Raw genomic sequence first — 21,760 nt, forward strand, 5'->3', positions numbered from 1 at the left:
GTGTTTTTCTTCCCCAGAGTGTCATAATATGCTGTATGTTTGGCAAAAGAGTCTCCCATGTGTTTATTTGTAAGCTGTAAAAATTATACCAATGTAAAGCATATTTTGAGTCATGTGTCTGGCTGGTGAAACATACAAGCCAGCACTTTTTTCAGCCTCATCATTTACTTCTTTTATTTATGTTGTTTATACAATTCTATTTGATTTTCAGGTTTATTTCAAGTTTTTCCAAGTGTCTTTTTAGTAGGAAAATGTTTTTGGCCCACTTCTAATTAATTATGTGCTATTTTGCAACACATTCATTGTACACTACTGTATAACTACCTTTAAAAAAACAATACTTGCTTTAGGTAAACACACTTGCTTTAAGTAAACACACCTGTTTTTGTATAAAGGTGTGTAATTTTAAGTGAGCAGATCTCACTGTCTTTTTGCATGCCTAGCCGTAAAGCTAAAAAAAACCTCATATCTGCTCACCTGCATACCTCTAAGTCGATTACCTAGAGATGAAGAGAAAGTTACAAAATGTGTGGAAAAGTTATACTTTTACACAAGTGTGATGCTGTAGGCATTCTGTTAACAATAAAGATAGGAATGTGTTTTTAAGTAAATTATAGAGAAAGCAAGGTAATTTACAAACTGCTTTTCAGAGCTAAAACTGCAGCTTTAAGTGGGCAATCCTTTTCGCTGTATTGTCAGGTAAGTCATTTTTTACAACATTTGAACCTGTTTGCTGGTATAATTAAATTTGACTATCCAACCATAATTAAATGAGTCAGAGCTTTTGTTGACCACAGCATTAGCAGGCAAATGTAGTCATATAAGTAGTATTGTTTCTCCTTATAGGGCACCACTTGGTCAGTCGTTTTTTAAGTAGGCCACCAAGCGCAGGATAATTGGTCTTGAAATTATTAGAAGTCAAAAATGCAAATGTGGTCAAGACGGTGTCTAGCCATCTGACCTATATTTCCTGCACATGCACATGGCTTTTCAAGTCTTAGGCTGGATTAAAACAGGAATAATTATGGAAGAACAATTCTTCAGGCGGATTAAGTCATAACTCTGTAAGTTGTCATCTCTTGTCACTAAAGAAAAGCTCAAGTCTTAATGCTGTTATTGTTTATAATAAAGCTCACCCATTCTTATTTCCTTAAGTGTGCCCTAAGATATAGCTTAGAAAGCCCGCAGGGCCCCTTTAAGAAGTGTCCTGTAGTGATCATTATTATTTGTGAGGGTTATAAAGCACTGGGTTAAGCCGGAGCTGACGTGATAAAGGCTGAATTGTAGGAATAACTATTTTGACTTATTTTTTTAGGCCATATGATGAAGAGTGAACCATGAGTGCTCACTGGACCTTAATGATGGTTTCAGTGTAGGTCTTGTAAAGTGTGGCATGCTCCAAACAAGTGTCTTGTCCAAAAAATTGGAGTGTGCAGATTATAAAACAGAAGCACTATTGATACTAAGTGACTGTGTTTTAAAGAAATTTCCTGCAAAGGATCAATAAAGTATCTATCTATTAATAAACTTTTGGACAAGTTGATGTGTATTCAGACAGTGCCACATTGATAGCTTCTACTAGTGCACATGGCTATAAATATACATATAAATTAAGCTATCAGACTTCATTAATGCTATCATCCAGGCATAAAAACTTTCTGACTTACCAGAAACCAGAAGAAATATCAAGTAAAAATGGCTTCAACTGCAAATCTTAAGTGTAATTTACAAACATCAGTGAGTTCTCATATTCATATTATATTTTCTCATATCTGTAGCTTCAATGTGTATGTATGTATTGACTTATGTAATAAAGTGAAAATATCCAAAGAATCCTGTGAAGCAACATAAAACTGTAACTTAACTGTAACTTAATCTGAAATGTTCCAAATTTAGCAATGATATCTATGAGATTTTTATTTAATACTGGGTTTGACCATGTCATGTATTTCTATATTAATCAGACATTAAGAAAACGTTTCTATATGTAATTAAGTAATGATAGTTCACATTAGTTTGCTGACAAGTAAGTAAAACTAATGTAAGTATTCTAATGTTGTTACTAGTAAGACATATATTTCCTAAAAAGTCTGTTATAGCAAATAAGATGAACTGGTATTTGTGTAAAAATAGAATAGATTTCAAACAAGCATCTTTAACACACAAAGTAAAGAGTTTATCTATACTGGACTCAGAACTGGGTTTTCAAACTGACCCAAAATTAGCTCTGAAGGTGCAAAAAAGTAAAAGACCAACAAACCACAATAAGGCATTAATTACTGCTTATTTAGAATTTATCTTAGTTGTTTTACAAATATAGGGTAAAAGTATTTTCTATGAACAGCTACAGTGTCAGTATGGTTTATGTTAATGAGAGTGTAACACTGGGACAATTTATTAGAAATACATTTTTTCTACATTAAAGTATGGTTGCAGGAACAGTGTAAATCACTACAGCAGTAGTAAAATATAAAAATCTAGGCTTATAAATAGACATTTGGTCCATGACTTGACCTGACTTGGTTGCTATTACATGATTTTCTTATTCGAAAATTGTGACTAAAAAGCCAAAGTCTTTGTATTTACATCCATGTAAAAAACAATGTGGCTTGTGAATACTACAAGCTATCATCTGATAAAATGTCTTATTAATAAGTAATTCTTCCTTTTTGATGAACTGTAATGTCAATAAATAAGAAGTTCCATTAAAAATATTAGTAGGAGATTAGTACAAAGTGGTGGAGCCACAGACGTAAGTACTGTATCAAAGTCATAGGACAAATGCACAAAGGCACACATATCAAGTTCCAGGATGGTACTGTGTTTGGCAAGCTCATTTGAAGATGGGAATATGATAAAATAAAGCAGAGCAGCAGAGAAAAGGTTCATGATGGATGAATACACATTGCTATGGTTACACCAGGGATTTTAGACTCTCTGAGGCACTGGCAAGGCCTCCTGGGACTGTGGCGTTGTTTTCAAAGCACTGGAAGGCTTTTTTATCTTCTTGGGTCCCGACCAAACTTAAAATAGCTTTGTAAAGGAACTGGTACTGCTCCTGTCAGGTAAATCAAGAAAATAAAAGAGAATAGGTTTTTATTTGGCTCCAAATAGCATTTACATAAATGGATAAAGATGTATTTTTTTTCTAAAAGCACATTAACACATACAATGTCAGTAAAGGTGCCAGGCCTCATCAGGTTGGTCATCTTGGCCACCAGGTAAACATCCACAGAGCTGTCAGTCTCCAGCTGCTGAAGCAGAGTGTAAAGAGCACAGAATGTGCCAGCTGTCACACCTCCATAACTGCAAACACAGAACATTAGTAAAGTTTCAAGGCAAGTTTATTTAAATAGTACTTTTCATACAATATGGTTATTCAAAGTGTTTTACAGAAAAATAAATACAGAGGTAAAAAATAAGAAATATAAAGATGAAAACAGAATTAAAAAGTAAAGAAACATAATTAAAACATGAACATGAAAACAGAAAGTTGCTCTCATAATTAACTGCATTACTTTTTAAGTGGATAATATGAAAATAACATGTTAATTAAATAGATATTAATTCTATCCTATGTATTTTATGAAATTGTTAAAAATCTAAATCATTCAGAGGTTTTTATTTTTATTTTTACTGAATACAGAAAACGGTTAAAACATTACATACATTAAAACCACCATCTTGTTGGTTTTCATACATTTTACATCATACTGTTTATAATCCTGATTAATTGCATTATTTTCAATCATGTCAGTCCTGCCAGAATCTTGCAGCTTTTCTGTGATTGTTGTGGGATTAAACTCTTGATGTTGCTGCTGCAATTCTAAAATTTAATTGTAGCCCCTGAGAGCTGCAACAGAAAAACATGTATTCTTTCGGCAGAGGTCGCAAGTTCAAGCTGTGTTACAAGCTTGTCTTTGGCTAAAGACCATATTGGTATATCTCTTATTAAAAGTAAAAACAAAATCTGTAACAGACCATCAAGCACTTAACTAAGCAGTATTGTTTAGGAAACTGGAGGAATATTTCGGACATTCTGTTTACGCTTTTCATTGTTAAAGTGGAAATCATCAAAATTTTGGTCTGTGGGGCACAAAAATCTTGCCCTCATCTACAAAATATTATGGCAAATAATTAAAATTAAGTTTACAGCAGAAATGCCTTAGTGATTTAATCCAATTTATTAGCAGCACATTTAGTTTTAAATATAAGCGAATAAAGCAAAGTGTAAATTTTTTTTTTTTAATGATAAAGCTAAATAAAGCTGTGTATGTGCATTTGTGTGTAAAAGAAATGTCCTCAGCATTGAATCACATAAGAAATGCCCTAGTTTATCTGGGTTAAAGGTCAACACATCCTATAACAACATAAAGTGAGATCTTACTTATCATGTACAACAATGGGCCCTTCTTTACTGTCATGCTCCCCACGGATTACATTGATCAGCTCAAAAGTGTTGCTGATGGGACTGTCTGGGTTCGGCCAATGGGGAGCACGATAATGCCGCACTTCCAGAACATAGTCATCCTAAAAAATAGAGACAGACAAAAATCCTAACTCAGTGGAATGAAAAGAAAGTGTAAACAGCCAACTGTGTGTGTGTGTGTGTGTGTGTGTGTGTTGAACAGTAAAAAAAAGTGAGCATGTGTGGTTTAACTGCTGCAGTAATTTCATGTGCAGATGGAGACGTGTTATGTCTGTGAAATAGAACAGATGTGTTCAGCTGAGACGTGTTCAGTGTTTACGAGGCTTCACTCTCAGTCTTTTCAGCAGCCATGTGCTTCTCTAATTGAACCCCACTGTTGTTTGGCACACATTCAAAATGCATTCACACATTCAATATGTGTTCTCTAATAGCCAGTGGCAACTCTCAGTTAATACACAGTATATATCTTCAGTATCTTTAGTATCCCACAGTTAGACAAATGAGAGCGACACTGACTCTTTTTGAAGAATGTGTCCAGGACAGCATCTAACTTACGATGGTGTAATATGTTTGGCTGGTATAACAATATGCACTATGTGATAGAATATGTCTACCAGTAGGGCTTTCACCTCAGATTCTCCTAACATACACTCACCAAGCACTTTAATAAATGCACTTGTCTGGTTTGTATATTTATTAATTACTTTATAAACTACACCTATCATAATGGGTATAAGATCACTAACTGTAGTCCTTTTTGTAGGCTTTTACCTGGGTCGCTTCGAGAATGTAATCCTGTACAATTAGAATCTCCTCATTAGACAGACACACATGTTCCTCCCTTTTTAGAGACACTGTAAACATCTTACAGCTGATAGACTGGTCTCTTCTAGGCCAGAACACCAGTTGCTCAGAATCTTCTGTCTGAGAACACAAAAATAAAGCTAAGTAAGACAATGTTCAAATGTTCAAGACTTTTACTTAACAATAAATGTTCAGCTGGTTGCAGCAGAGCAAAGATCCAAGAGGTGAATTTTTAACACTGGACGTATTACTATGTAAAAGAGGGATCTGTACCCAAAAATCTCTAAAACTAATTATTTTCAGACTAGCCAGTAATAGACCTCTTACCTGGCTGTTTGTGTCAGGTAGGGAGACAATGACCTGGGTGTTGTGGTCCCAAATCATCCTCCAAAAGTCCTTTACTGTACTTGGCAAAGGATTCTGTGTAATGATGTACTCCTTGGTCTGCTGATAACCCTGTAATAAAACCCCTGCATTAGTACTACCACATAAAATAAACATTCTTTAACATTAAAATTATGGAAGTATGGCCAACTGTCTTAATGTCTTACCATCACATATGAAGCATTAATGTAGTCAGACATCTCCTCTGCTGATGTGGACAAACAAACTCTGGACCTGTCCACTAAAATAGACAAGCATCATTAGTCATTGCTCATGGTAGTTCTTAATACTGGCTTCATTTTAGATGGTAAGACCTGGTTATGCTTCCTAAGGGAAAAATCTTACGTGAAAAACACCCAATAATTCAATGTGGTAGTCTAAGATCTCTGTTAACTTGTATGATACCTGTAAAATTATAATAACTATATGTAAAATGAAAAGATGAAGATGGAAAAAACTCACCAGGTATCAAAGATGAGGTCCTGTTTTTGTCTTTGTTATACTCCTTTAAAGCAGCAGAGAAATCAGCCTGCTTGGCATTGGACTGGCACACCAGCTGCAAAGCATGAAATTAACATCACAACCATATCACACACATTTTGCCAATTCCTTTGCATTTTCTCCGATTTATTTGTACCTTGAACTGATTTTCCAGGCATGTTGTGCATGAAGGGCCAGCAGTGAGGATTTCATTAACATAGCTATGAATACGGCTTGCAGGCACCTCTGTCTCCTTGCTTAGAATAGCCTCAACCAGGGCATCATGAATGAATATGTACTGCTCCTGCAAAGGTAGTAAAGTATGAAGAAAATTAGTATTTATCACTGTCTCTGTTAATACCATTTATACACCTATCAGTCAGAGTTTGAGACTGACAACTGTATTTACCAAGTGACCTAAAATGTTAGCACTGCCAGTATGGACAGTTCACAAAGGTCAGCACAAAAGTTGAATATTAAAACGTTTCTAACTCTACTTACGGATAATTGTTAATATACACTAATAAGACAAAACATTCTGACTATCCCAAAATAGACCTATTTTGTAAGATTTGTGCATGCCACAGTAAGCATTCTATATAACATTTATTGGGCTAATGATAGTTACTTGTAGTTAACATACTGAATGCAGCAGGGATAGGCAGGTGTAACCTAGTTCAAAGTATTAACTATGGTGAACACCTACCAACCAGCAAAACCTAAATAAAGTAGCAAGCAAGAGTAATTAATGCCTAAAATGAAGTCTAGATCAAGAAGGTCTACTGTGGCTCACATTTCAGATATTTTTTGTCTGTTTGATGAGGAAACGTGAGCTGTGTCTTATGAAATTCCATTCAGATGACTAAATGAATGCATGACAAGAGAGTTATAATTTTATTTTATGTCAGGCATTATGTTTTGGTATCAGTACTGAATGGTTAATGTACTGTATTAATACAGTAATGATCTGGAAATAAATGTTAATATAAAGTGAAGCTGTCATTTAAATCCAAATGAATTATTTTGCTTCATCACAGTTTATTTAGTCCTTTTAATGATCTTACAATGAAGTCAGTATAGTTGTATACACAGTTACATAAGCTATTAATTAACAAGAAATTCTGATAAAGAATCATAATTGCAAAACTTAAAAAAATCAATGAATATGCAGTCAAATGTCAATTGCAAAACAGAGCAAAAGATATGTAATTTATTTATGCACCCAGACAGCACTGAAATTATTATGCTAGTGTGTACTTCTCACTTTTGCTTTATATTGTATCCCACAGATTTATTAACATACCAGGCATAGTTAATAAACTGTAAGTTTTTAAAAAGGAAGATGAAAACCCAAGTAAGTACAAATGTAAGTACGCACAGCCTACTATGAAATGCTAAAATATTACCATAACATAAATTGATGTGTTGCTGTGAAAAATGTGCCCTAACTTTGCTGTGTTTTAATACATTAAAAAATTTAGGTATCCTTTAAACTGTGAACATGTTTACACTATAAATGCATGAATATGAGCATGCAAAGGTGGAAAGGAGGCCAAAAAACAGTAATCTGAGAAGTGTTGTCATGTCCTTCAGTCATTCCCTGTATGTGGGTATCATAGCTAACAATGTGCAGTAATTTGTCTTGTGAGATTAAAAGTAAAAACTAGTGTTTACTGACTTTTTATAAAACACTGTTCATGCTAGTCACACTCATATTTAAATGGTATGGAACAAACTAGAAAAGATACATTTCACAGCTGTATTTGTTTTAATGACCCATAAACAATTAGTATACAATTTAATGATAGATGTCTAAGAACTAATTATCCACTTTGGTTGTTGTACCTTAATCTTACTTGTAGTATTTTTATGCAGTTTATTTATTATTACTGTCTTATTCAACTGACTGAAACATTACTACTATAACAAACCCAGCTTTACTATGCTGGTAAACACCACAGGCCACTAAATCTCCAGAAGTTCCATTCTTACCTCAGTTTGCACAAGGTAGTTTCTCTGAGTGCGGATGTGCTTGAGAAAGGCCACAATATTCACCATGCCCTCCTCTCTGATCTGCTTCATCATACTATCCAGCACAATGTAGGTTCCTGTTCTTCCCACACCAGCACTGACACAAAATAAAGATCATACACAACACACAGAAGTCAATTTTGATTAAACTGATCCCTGTTTGCACAAAAAACAATGTATAGTACCAGCTCTGTTTATGATATGGCTCTTTTAAGATAGCTTACTTAAAATTTAAGACAGACCAGCAAAACCATACAACACAAAGTTCATACATTTACCTTAATAAATTTATTTATACATTTAAACATTTTAAAATATTTCAGCAGCTGTCCTGTTTGTTTACCGTAACTGATATTGTGAGGAAGTTACCTGCAGTGCACCACCACAGGCCCCATGTCTTCAGTCCAGGCTTTGGAGGACTTACGAATAAAATTAAGCACAGGCAAGTTGTACTCAGGCACACCCATATCAGGCCACTGTGTGTAGTGGTACTGCACTACTGTCTGCTCATTAGCACGACTCTTCTGGGAACCCTGGGTAAAAATATAAGCAACATCTCAGCAATGAACAGAAAAGGGAAAACCACCTATAATTATGTGAGAGATTACAGTGCTACTATGTTACTACAAATTCTCATACCTTCTTTACACGTGTGTTTTTTAAAGTGAGGATTCTTTGGGTGTAATAGGCCATAACCCTGGTGCTCTTAACAGTCACAAGAAAACAGCCATACTGTTCTTGGTTCTCCAAAGGCCAGTACTGGTCACACTTTTTCTGTAAGGAAACAAAGTATAAGCATTACCTAGAGAAAACATTTATTCAAAAGCAGGTGAGTGAAATATAGTAATGCTCATGGTGTTAGTAAAAGGTGTGGCACAGGAAATGTGCAAACAGTTACAGACTTTACACAAAGTGCATAAGTAGGAGACAGTAAAAGATTGCTTACTCTGCCTTTCTCCACCAGATTTGTGATAATGACGATCACACCTACATTCTGCTCCCACAACATCCTCCAGAAGTCCAAAGTGCTGGACTTGAGAGGGCCCTGAGCTGCTATGTAGGCTCTTGGTTTATTAAAACCCTGATTGGGCAAAGAGAGACAAGGAAAATTTATTTATTTATAGTTACAACACTTTGAACAAAAAAACCCCCAAACAAATAGGAAGTACTTACATCCACAAAGTTGGCATTAATATAGTCCCCTTCAGTCTTGAGATCTTTATCAGTTTGAGGTAAGAGTCTGACTCTACTGTGGTCATCTGAAATAATGCATTCAAAGATCCCTCTTAGTTTACTGGACTTTGCTAATATATGTTATATAAAATTATATAAAAAATTACCAAATACATAAACATTACATGGCCAGAATTATGCAGACACTCCTTTTAAATAGTATGTTCAAATATTTCAGCCTCAACCCTTTCTAGCAGGTGTATAAAGTCAACTATACAGCCATGCAAACTACTAGTCACAATTTGGATGAGTTGTACTGAGTTTAGTCTGGGTTTATTTTTTAGAGTATATTTAGTGGCTTATGGACTTGAAGTTAAATAGTGAAATGTCTACCCTACTTGAGCAAGTGTGAACTTTAGGCCATAGCAAGTAGAGCACAGAATTTGTCAGTCATCAATTGCATCACACAAAAACTGTTTAACTGATCAGGTTTTCGTGATCAATGGCCACACAAAAACACTAGATCACTATAAACAATTGCAATTTAAGCTGATGTGGTGTAAAGCACACTGCTATTAAACCCTGAAGCAGTGAAAACAAATTCTTCAGGGTGATGAATCTACTACATAATCTGGCAGTCTGATAGATAAATAGGGGTTTGGATGCCAGAAAAGCACAGCCTGCCCGAACACAGTACCAAACGCAATGGTTGATGGAGGAGGAATGATGGTCTGGGTTTCTTTACATGGATTAATCTAGACAACCTAGTTGCAGTAAATGAAATCTCAATGCTACACCATACAATGACATTTTAGAGAAATTTGGCAATGTTCAATCTTTGGCAGGGGTTTGAAAAATATCCTTTTTTGTTTAAGCATGGTAACTCAACATACACCCCCAATAACCCACAAAATGGGGTCTGACCTTTTAGAATGGATTGCAAGTTAAATAAAAAATAACTTGACTGCACAAAGTCCTGACTTCAGCCCCTTTTGAGCCCTTTGGAATGAATTAATGTTAGTAGGCATTATTGCCTAATATTAATGTCCAACCTTGTAATGTTCTTGTGGCTAAATAAGGGTGACTTCCTGCTGACATGAATTTAATTGTAGTGGAAAGCCTGACCTTAAGACTGTTAAAGCTGCAAATTTGGAAACTACAAATTAATTATGTTAAATACATCATCTGGCGGCATAGCAGGTACTTTAACTCTTGCTTCAGATCACTGGCTGACGTTTTCTTTATAAACACATGGGTTTCTTTTAAAAAATATGGTTTCCTACCACCTCAGAAAACCATGCTCTCAGATGTACTTTGACCCTGATCACAATTAATAGATTACCAAAGATGAATGAATGAATAAAAAAACACTTAACATAGACAAATAGCTGTAATATACAGGTGTTCACACTGAGACACTGTGACCTTGAAGTGTATTGATGTATGCCTGCTCTATTCAAATAATGACATTAAGTATTCACAAGCATTGCTTTTTGAGTCACATACAGGCTAAAATATTAATGTATCGATTCTTGCTCTTGTTGTCAGGGTGGTTGGAGATATCTGTCGTGGTTTCCAGATCCACAGTGCATGCCTGAATCTCCTACAAAATAAACACACAAACACTGTAACAAACTATATAAAATGTAATTAATGTAAACCATGGTCATTCTCATTCCCCCAAAAAATTAGTAAAGGAGTAATGTAAATGAGATATGCATGCAACAGAGACTTCAAATGCAGTCTGATTAAATCAAATGAAAAGGGAGATATGGCTTACCTCAAAATACTCTTTAATTATCTAATCGGTGGAGTGAGAAAGCACAAAGCACAACAATGAAATTTCAAGACAGACAGTACACAAACACACGGCAAAAACAAAACAGCAAAAAGCACAGACTAAACATGTTCAGAAAATGCTTCATGCACTGTGTGATTTTGAGCTGGTGAAAAACAGTGACTATGTCCCTAATATTCTTAATATCCACAATACACAAGAGTTGCACCTTTATAAATGAACTTTTTGGTAATTTAACTAAAATATTAATTTTAATAAATCCTAAAAATTAAACTATGAAGTTATTAAAACTACATACATAAACTGATAGCAACGCTCTGGGCATTTAGTAGTATAACCAGTTGTTTCTCAGTCCTGGTTCTAAAATATTTCACTCTGAACATTTAGTGATTTCCCAATCCAAAACATTGACTCAACTCATTATTTAAGTCTAAATTGGGTTAAACCATGCCATCATTTGACTGGTTGGATGTGCTGTCTAGTCCTGGCAGTAAAACACTATGTAGTATGTCCACAAAATTCATATTTCATAGACTTTTATTTAAATGCAGCAACAGCACCAAACATTACCTGTATTATAATAGAACTCCTTCCTAAGTTTATTTGTTTTAAGGTCACACAGAAGTTTTTAAAAAAGTAGCTTCAATATATTCCATGGTGTAAATAGCCAATCATCTTTTTAGCACAATGATTTACTTGCAATGTTAGAAAGGATAATTTAAAGAAGAAGGGTATATTAGGACCAGAACCTTAGGATCAAGCCATGTTCTATGATAAATATAGCAAATAAACTATAACTGTGCATTAAATGTGCTGACGTTTGTTCCTGTAGAATACACTCCTGGGCAAAAAATAGGCCTCAACTGTTTTTTAAATATAACTCAAATCTTTAATGATGTCATCTTGTTGCAATCTTAATGTGTACTGGGGCGACCCAGTCTGTGAATATTAGGATATTAATTGCTTAACTGTATCATCCACCTGCCTAAAAGCATCTTTATACAGTATGCTCCTCCACTCATCCTATACATTTTTTTTATTTAAACATGTTTGTATACCTACATCTTCAAGTGTAAAATTATTCTGATCAAACATAACACTAAAAGTTGTGCAATGTGGCAAAAATATTGCATGCTTTTAAACTAACTTTCAGATCAAATCAAATCACACCTAAATCAGTTATGTCTAATTATAAACAAGTAAATGAAACCAGAAGATAGGACTGGTTCCAACTTGATATTTTTTATGCTAATTAAGCTTTTATTGCGCACTGCTTTACTTCTGTGTGCATCCGAGCAGAATACTAACACAAAAGTCAACAGTAAACAGGCACTGCATGACTTAATTATTCTTTTAAAAAGTAAAAGACTTTACCAGTTTTTAAACACGCCTGAATAGAGCAGGCCAAGTGGGCCATGAATTAACTGAAGGGTCAAAGTGTATTTCTCAATCTTTACTGCATGAATAAAATCTGAATAAAAAATAGATCCTAATAATCAAAACACGCATCTACTTAAATGGAAAAGCAGATGGTTATGAGAATGAAATCTTATGAAAGATATCTAGCTAATACACTGCTAATTTAACAATTATTTATGTGTGCATCTGCTCATGATAAAAATAGTCTGACTGATGTTGTAAATGTGAGGTCAAACATACCTCAAACTCCCTGGAGAAAGAGTTATTGTTGTGAAGTTCTGTGACATGTTCAACAAAGTGCTTTTCTGTGAATTGCTCATGATCATCTAGCAGGGCAAAACATCAGGAGAAAACAAAAAAGAATTTACTGTCATTTAAATATTCAGTAACGTATTTTGTTCCAATTCATAAAATCAGTAAGATCTGCAGCAGTTTAATGCACTAGCCCACCACTCTGGAGACCTCAAGCTCTTACATTCAAATGTCAGCAGTGCTATCGACCTGACCAGGCGTTTAACAGCCGTAGTTGCTGTCACACAATGATTAACAATATGTTTTATGCAATCCTGCTGATTTAAAACATGTTTAAAAAGCAGAGCTTGTGCCAGTGGGTGCACCCTGTTTAATTATTATTGTTCAGGAAATCTGTAGGACCTTTTTACTAACCACTCCTGAATTTAGTTTTTTACTCACAATCTTTGAATCAGTCCCATGGCACAAATTGTTAGGTTATGACCCCTGTAAAGGTTCTGTGGCTCTACTTATAATCAACATGTTAGAAGCGACACCACTGTTAAGAACATTTGGTACTTCAAAGTAAATGGCAAAAAAACTGAATATGGTGAAAATGAATGACATAGATATCGATTTCAAAAGATATATTAGAAGGAACACAAATTCATTTTTGTATTTTGAATACAAATTCTAAAAACTTGAAATTGTTAATTACTTAGCCCTGCCTACAGTAGAGTGAGAATAATTAGAACAACCTGTGTTGCTCAGGATAGGAGGTGAGGAGGATATAACTTTAGGGGAAGTGCTGTCCTCAATGTAGAAATGGGCTGTCTGAAAGCAATTCCTGCAGTGAACAATAAAAAATGTTATAGACACAAATGCAGGCAGATCAACAAAACAGACAACACATTGAGCAATAGGAAATGTGCTTTGCAATACAATTGTTTAACAAAATACATTAATTTATTTATTTATTTTATTTTTATTTTCATAACCATTTTATTTTGGTCTTGGTGGATCTGTTGCCACTGGAAAAGCTGGGTGCAAGGCAGGAATAAACACTGGACTTGGGCCAATTTGTAGTTGCCAGTATATCTTTTGCATGCTTTTGGGAAATGGAAGTGAACTAGAGTATCTGGCAAAATTCTTAATTTTTAAAAAGCTGAATTTTGGACAAAAAGGACAAAAATGTGCGTGAATTGTAAATATAATTCTGTATCTAGCTGTATTTAGCCTGAATTACTTGCTTGTTTTTTTGTTATTTTGCTGTTTCAAGATAATAAAGCATTATAAGAAAAAAAACATGGACAAAAAATATGTTCATCATCTACAAAGCCTTTAACACAATTATCCCAGTTGCATTGTCCAAAATAGAAGATTAAGATGTCCCTAAGACTCATCTCAAATGCGCATCTGTCCACTACACAGCTGAGCATTCTGTAAGTACAGGGGAATAAGGAATGAAACATGCCACATACTGCTCATTTTCACTATCCATTGATGCACCACCATGACACAAAAACACCTCATGGAGTTGTCATGGAGTGGAATCTAAGTGTAGATTTTAAGACTTGGTGATCCCAAAATGCTGTCTTCTGCAAAAGTTTAGCTGTGATCTCTGAGACCATGCTGTTTACTGTTCAAGCAAACAAACTTGCATTGTTTTTCTGGCATTTTTATTACCACTTCACTTGTTTAAAACTTCATGGTTACATTCAGTCAACATTTTTATTGCCATTGTCTGTTTTACAAAGATCATCACGCTTTACTTAATTTTGCAGTCTTTTTCATGCTTATGAATGGCTATAAGAATTTGACCTGTCACATTTTTTCTCCAGTGTAAGAAAAGCATAGATGGCAATTCATAATTTACTCAGACAAAACTTGGAAAAGTAAAATACAAAAAAGTGGTGTTTTGTTTGTTTCTTTTTTAGGATACATGTACATTCCAGTCCTCACTGCAGGTAGGCTTATAGCCCCAAACATGAAACTCACCTCCAGTAGATAAGAATGGCAATGAGTAAGATTAGACAGAAGCAGGTGAGGGTAGAGACCATAACCAGAGGAACCACAGCTTTCTTTTGATGCTCCACACTGGCCACCAGGCCCACACGAGACTCATGACTAGTGTTACTGGCATCTACAAAAAGCAAAAAGTTAATACCATTATAAAGCCAAATGTACATGCCATATGTACTGTTCTCAAAATGCAATCATGTGATGTACTAAAAAATCAGTATATTAAAATACAAAATAAAAACATTTAATAATTGTAATAATCAGACTTACCTTAAGGTTTATAATAAAATGTTTTTTGAAAAGTCACAATCTCAATTCACATATAAAGTAACTATACTAGTCCAATGTACTATCATAGCTAAAAATGTTAGAATAATGTAATGGTGTTATTAATTACTATTCTTTATAAGACGTATGTAAAGTATAAAAACAATTAATTGTAATGGATATTAAATAGAAATAATAACTAGTATGACTGTGATAAACAATCTAACATCTTTCTTTTAACCCTAATTTACAATTTCAATGTTTGTAGCACTTTAAAGTATCTTCAATTCTGTGCCCCAAAATATCTCGTAATGCTATTGTCATTATGATATAACTACCATTATTCATTATTAAAGCATCTGCATGAATTAAGTCTTAGGGGACTGTCTAGTTCATAGGTCATTGTTTATCTATAAAAAGCAGGCACATTTAAGAGATTAGAACCTAAACTAGTGACTAGCATTACAACAGCAACACAATGGCACCAGTTGCCGCAGGCTAATACGTTAGTTTAGGGCCTCTGCTGCTCTCTACTGGCTGCACTAGGAAATGGCTTGCACTTTTTGTGTGCACTAGAGAGAAATTTAGTTAAGAGTTCTGTTGCAAAATCTTGTAAACACTTGTAAAAACATGTAAACACTTGATTTACAAATTATACTTTTGGAACTAACCGTACTTTTTAAAAACAAGAACTGAAACGGTTGGAATACAGTAAAGAAAAAGCACACAGGACAACACAAAACACAGAGTTAAGAATTAGCACAAGCGGTGTGATGATGGCTGTGGGACTGTCAGATTGTAATGTCAAGGGTTTTTTTGAATAGTTTGTTAGAATGCCACTGAATGAAAAACATTATCTCAGTGTAGAGTTACAAAAAGGTTTGTGAGCTCATTAAAATGAATTGCCTTCCTATATTAATCACTCATAAAATTTGGTCTAATCATCATCCAAAAAAATATTCATTTTTAATAAGGGCCTAGTCAGAAATCTAATTTAAAAATAGAATTATATACAATAATTTAGTTAAGAAACAATGAAAGTACATCACATTTTTAATAAACTAAAGTAAAATCTCTTTCCATTTTTACTCTTTTAACACTGCTTACAGAGTCTCTGTTATCATGTATTGCACCACACACTGCAGGCAGACGAGTCTAGCACTTGCACTCTCCAACTATGAAGCCGCATTGCTGTAACATATGCACAATGCGGCTTCTAGGCACTGTCTTACTGAAACAAGCAGGGATGTCCCTGAAAAAAGACATCAACTGAACACCAGCATTACTAATGCATTTACAGATGTGCAAATTAACCATGCCATTGGCACCAACATACCTCTGTACCATGACAGATGCTGGCTTTTAAAATATTATGTTGATACGGTGAAAATATTGTTTAGACTTTTCAAAAACAATGTGGAAAAAGGATCAGACCACAGCACACATCAGTTTATCCCAGTCGAGCTTAAGCACAGAAAAGCTGTCTGCATTTCTGAATGTCTGTAGTGGGGTTTTAACTTTGCATTTATTAATTAATGTATTTATTACTGGCAAAGTTTTCCAAAGCATTTCAGTTTATTTAATTTAGTGTGGTCTGAGGAATCAAAAGCCAGGGGCATTTAGTATTAGTTTTAGCCTTGGATTCCTACCATGGGAAATTTTTATCTTATACTGTTGGATTGTCTTCTCATGTAGTTTTTCACAGTGCAAACCTTAACCCATCCTTGCTAGATTATTAAGCCTTTCATTAATGTTCCTTTAATACTTAATCATGATACTATCATCTGTGGAAAGTTCCAAAACAGTCTGTCTCAATGTACTGGAATGTGTTAAATGTATTAAATTTGTTATTAGCATATACAGTGTATCACAAAAGTGAGTACACCCCTCACATTTCTGCAAATATTTTATTATATCTTTTCATGGGACAACACTATAGAAATAAAACTTGGATATAACTTAGAGTAGTCAGTGTACAACTTGTATAGCAGTGTAGATTTACTGTCTTCTGAAAATAACTCAACACACAGCCATTAATGTCTAAATGGCTGGCAACATAAGTGAGTACACCCCACAGTGAACATGTCCAAATTGTGCCCAAAGTGTCAATATTTTGTGTGACCACCATTATTATCCAGCACTGCCTTAACCCTCCTGGGCATGGAATTCACCAGAGCTGCACAGGTTGCTACTGGAATCCTCTTCCACTCCTCCATGATGACATCACGGAGCTGGTGGATGTTAGACACCTTGAACTCCTCCACCTGCCACTTGAGGATGCGCCACAGGTGCTCAATTGGGTTTAGTCCATCACCTTTACCTTCAGCTTCCTCAGCAAGGCAGTTGTCATCTTGGAGGTTGTGTTTGGGGTCGTTATCCTGTTGGAAAACTGCCATGAGGCCCAGTTTTCGAAGGGAGGGGATCATGCTCTGTTTCAGAATGTCACAGTACATGTTGGAATTCATGTTTCCCTCAATGAACTGCAGCTCCCCAGTGCCAGCAACACTCATGCAGCCCAAGACCATGATGCTACCACCACCATGCTTGACTGTAGGCAAGAGTGTTGTCTTGGTACTTCTCACCAGGGCGCCGCCACACATGCTGGACACCATCTGAGCCAAACAAGTTTATCTTGGTCTCATCAGACCACAGGGCATTCCAGTAATCCATGTTCTTGGACTGCTTGTCTTCAGCAAACTGTTTGCGGGCTTTCTTGTGCGTCAGCTTCCTTCTGGGATGACGACCATGCAGACCGAGTTGATGCAGTGTGCGGCGTATGGTCTGAGCACTGACAGGCTGACCTCCCACGTCTTCAACCTCTGCAGCAATGCTGGCAGCACTCATGTGTCTATTTTTTAAAGCCAACCTCTGGATATGACGCAGAACACGTGGACTCAACTTCTTTGGTCGACCCTGGCGAAGCCTGTTCCGAGTGGAACCTGTCCTGGAAAACCGCTGTATGACCTTGGCCACCATGCTGTAGCTCAGTTTCAGGGTGTTAGCAATCTTCTTATAGCCCAGGCCATCTTTGTGGAGAGCAACAATTCTATTTCTCACATCCTCAGAGAGTTCTTTGCCATGAGGTGCCATGTTGAATATCCAGTGGCCAGTATGAGAGAATTGTACCCAAAACACCAAATTTAACAGCCCTGCTCCCCATTTACACCTGGGACCTTGACACATGACACCAGGGAGGGACAACGACACATTTGGGCACAATTTGGACATGTTCACTGTGGGGTGTACTCACTTATGTTGCCAGCTATTTAGACATTAATGGCTGTGTGTTGAGTTATTTTCAGAAGACAGTAAATCTACACTGCTATACAAGTTGTACACTGACTACTCTAAGTTATATCCAAGTTTCATGTCTATAGTGTTGTCCCATGAAAAGATATAATGAAATATTTGCAGAAATGTGAGGGGTGTACTCACTTTTGTGATACACTGTATATACAAAAAAACAATAAAATCATCTCTTCTTTGTGCTGTTTTTGAATTAGATACCTGTAAAACAAATTTACAAATCACTGCTTCTGATTGCATTTTACTTACTGTCTTAAACGTTTATAATTTGGGATTGTACATTTTGACAGCTATTGAGCTTGCATTCCTTATAGCTTCATGGTAAATGTTTTACTTTATCTATTTAAGATGATGTGCAATGACCTGAAGAGGGCAGTTATTTCAAGAAATCTTAAAATACAAAGGTTCTGCCAGTCATTAAATCAAGAAATTTAGATAACTACTTTAAGCCTGGACTGTGAATGATTAATAAAGGTCTTGTAAAGGTCATGTACTATTTTTGTATTGTTTTGTTTGCTTTTAGGCAGAATTTTACTTTGATATAATTTGACTTGGATGAAGATCAAACCACATTCTAAAAGTAATTAACAAAGAAATCAAAGTAAGTCCAACTGCTTTACACTTTATCTTTCATACTTTGTAACATACATAAAGCTCATGTATCACTACGTATTATAGCATATTTCTAAAGGGGATTATACTTGCAGTGTACTAGACATTTAAATACCAAATAAACTGTTAAGTAGTAAGAAAGGAAGTTGATGCAGATCCAGTGGATAGCTGAGTTGATGAAGGCGGTTTTGATTTTTACCTTCCACAGGTTCTTCCTTTGACTCTCTATCAGTATGCTCTGGGATACTGAAATCAGAGGAAGTCTCATTATCTGTAAGACTCTCTCCTGATCCGCTCTCTTCCTCTACACCTCCAAGGGTCCAGGGTGGACTGGGGTGAATTGATATGCCATTTGTGGTAGCCTCACTCTCTGTCACATTTTCACTCTCAAAGTAAAAGGATGAGGAGTGCTCCTCCAGCACGGGATCTTCTGCCAGTGCCCGAGTCGTAAACATAGTGGGTGAAGACGGAGTTGGACCCCCATCTCCTGAGGCTGAGCTCTGACCCCAATCTAGATCCACAATCCAGCCAGAGGCACTGCTGTCCAGCGATCCATCCGCTGAGTGTGAAAGTAAGGTCTCAGAAGTGGATGTCGGCAACACAGTGGGAGGTTCCAAGGGAGCAGATGCTCCCAGAATTCTGGCCTTTTCACTGGATGGGATGTCACTGACAGTGGCTGTAATAGAGAAGCGTAGATTCTTAGACGTCTTAATGGAAGAAAAGAAAGGAAGGAGCATATCCCAGTCTGCAGGTGGACAAATGAGTTCCAATAAAGAAAGGCTGAAATAAATGGCCATCTACTAGACTAGACAGGTCACTTACTGATGAGGCAGGCATCAAGTATACAGAAAATACATGCAAAGAACTTGAAATATGTGATGAGATGGCACTAACAAAGTGACCGCAGGAGCCATAACCCTTTTGACTAATAGTAGGAAATATCGAAAAAGAATCATCCCATGAATTCCCCACAATACCTGAGAAAGAGGAAGTGAAGTAAGGAGAGGTGTCACTATGGTAGGAAACTGAATGTTGCACAGATGGAGTAACAGTGCTAACAGTCTTGAAGGAGTCCTTCTCCGAGTCAGTTGAGTCAGGTATAGGTTGAAGAGGAGGAGTACTGCTACATGGGAAGGCACCTGAAGCCGACCCAGAAAATGTGTCACCATCATTGCCATCATCACTACCACTAGAGACAGATTCCAGATCCCAATAAGACACAGAGCTGAAGGATGACTGATCAGGGTAAGACATGAAGTAGCGAGCAGAGGGAGTGGTCACTGTATATGGGACGACCCAGTCTGGGGTAGAGGCAGACTCAGACAACACAGAGCTAGAAGAGGGCAGAGACAGAGGACTTTCATGCAGGCAGGGCAGAGAGTCACACAGAGGGGTTGCAGAGGGGGAGCTCTCACCATTAAACTCAATGCCACTTGAGGCAGTAGTTGTAGGGAAAGGTACTCTTGGAGTTTGCACTGGGACCTCTGAAAGCAGGGGGGAGGAGATCAAAGCTGTAACAGCAATAGGGTTTTCACTATACTCATATACGCCAGAGACCTCCTCACCATTTGGAGCTGAGGTTGATGCAGTCTCGATATCATGTGCGCTCATTTTTATTATAGAATCTGCAGAGCTGGAAGTAATGCCACCATCTTCTGAGGCTATAACTGGTGCCACACTGCTGAACACTGACTCAGTGCTAGGGGTAATAGTGGTAGTTTGGGCAGTTTGTTCTACTGTAACACCCCAATCATTATTATTTTGAATATCAAATACTGGAGGGACAGACTGCTCTGTTTTGGTAGGGGTAGAAAAAGAAGTTTCTGTAATACTTTGGTCATCCTTTTCAGTAGATGTTGGAGTTGTTGTTATACCAAAGGCAGGAAGAACAGGCTGTTCTGTTTTAGTAAATCTCAAAGCAGTAAACGTAGTGGTAGGGGTGGAATAGGTTGTATGTTTTGATACAATGCCTTGGTAATTATTTTCAGCAGATGTTGGGGTTGTTTTTACACCAAATGCAGGAAGGACAGGTTGCTCTGTTTTAGTAAACCTAACAGTATTTAAAGTAGTAGGGGTCATGGTGGAAGGGTTGGCATCATTCTTTGATGAAATGCCTTGAGAATCATTTTCTGTTAAGGTTGGAGTTGTTTTGGCACCAAAGAATGGAGGGATGTTCTGCTCTGTTGTAGTAAACCCGGGGTGGGATGTAGTGGTTTGAACTGGGAGGGGTGCCTGGTTTGAGTCAGGCATGACCATAAAGGGCTGATAATCCTCCTGACAAATAGACAAAAAACAGTGGTAAGCTCACTAATTGTTTATTTATAGATATAAAATGGTCTGCTTTGTTGTATTACTCTAATGCGATTTAGCTTTCCTACCTTTTCGTCAAAAGATTCTGGATCAGGGTCTGATTCTGAAAGAAATGTAAAAGTACAGTAAAGTAGTCAAAGTAGTGTATTGATTGTCTTAAAAATTAGATTCAAATGGCAAATATAAAATGTGTAACTGCGTTATTAGGGATGGGTATGAATGTAATATAAACCTTTGAAAGCAAGAAAAAGTTTTTAACTTAACTATTTTACACTTTTCTAATTTCTACACTAATTGCTCATAAAAAGTGGTGTAAATGTCAAAAATCATTCATTAAAAACAACCTTCAAACCTATATCCAATACACAGTTCTGACTAAAATATGATCTGAAAATCTAAGCTACCATCTTTCCTGAACTCTAGTGTTCCTGTAGAAGACATGTGGTCCCATGTCCTACAAAAAAATGCACTTCAACCCAGCACATCTCAGCTGT

At 36.3% G+C, this 21,760-nt stretch overlaps 1 protein-coding gene across 6 annotated transcripts in view; it reads right to left on the minus strand.

Annotated features, from left to right (window-relative positions):
• Positions 1–2,276: 2,276 nt before the first annotated feature.
• Positions 2,277–21,760, minus strand: part of ptprz1a (protein tyrosine phosphatase receptor type Z1a) — a 64,260-nt gene continuing 44,776 nt past the window's right edge. The window contains exons 11-32 of one of the 6 annotated variants that reach the window (XM_062992415.1): positions 21,335–21,369; positions 20,522–21,230; positions 19,934–20,440; positions 19,156–19,632; positions 14,748–14,892; positions 13,505–13,596; positions 12,759–12,844; positions 11,082–11,102; positions 10,808–10,904; positions 9,302–9,387; positions 9,075–9,209; positions 8,768–8,902; positions 8,498–8,661; positions 8,090–8,225; positions 6,255–6,401; positions 6,080–6,173; positions 5,785–5,858; positions 5,561–5,689; positions 5,201–5,353; positions 4,388–4,530; positions 3,171–3,306; positions 2,277–3,058 (exon numbers count right to left, since the gene is read on the minus strand). In XM_062992415.1, the coding sequence (XP_062848485.1) occupies positions 2,915–3,058; positions 3,171–3,306; positions 4,388–4,530; positions 5,201–5,353; positions 5,561–5,689; positions 5,785–5,858; positions 6,080–6,173; positions 6,255–6,401; positions 8,090–8,225; positions 8,498–8,661; positions 8,768–8,902; positions 9,075–9,209; positions 9,302–9,387; positions 10,808–10,904; positions 11,082–11,102; positions 12,759–12,844; positions 13,505–13,596; positions 14,748–14,892; positions 19,156–19,632; positions 19,934–20,440; positions 20,522–21,230; positions 21,335–21,369 (3,845 nt within the window). In that variant the 3' untranslated portion in view covers positions 2,277–2,914. Of the gene's footprint in view, positions 3,059–3,170; positions 3,307–4,387; positions 4,531–5,200; positions 5,354–5,560; positions 5,690–5,784; positions 5,859–6,079; positions 6,174–6,254; positions 6,402–8,089; positions 8,226–8,497; positions 8,662–8,767; positions 8,903–9,074; positions 9,210–9,301; positions 9,388–10,807; positions 10,905–11,081; positions 11,103–12,758; positions 12,845–13,504; positions 13,597–14,747; positions 14,893–19,155; positions 19,633–19,933; positions 21,231–21,334; positions 21,370–21,760 lie in introns of all 6 variants that reach the window. The other 5 variants (XM_062992391.1, XM_062992383.1, XM_062992424.1 and 2 more) reach the window with 5 other exon arrangements.

The sequence above is a fragment of the Trichomycterus rosablanca genome, chromosome 1 (genome assembly GCF_030014385.1).
Source record: "Trichomycterus rosablanca isolate fTriRos1 chromosome 1, fTriRos1.hap1, whole genome shotgun sequence".
Lineage (NCBI taxonomy): Eukaryota > Metazoa > Chordata > Actinopteri > Siluriformes > Trichomycteridae > Trichomycterus > Trichomycterus rosablanca.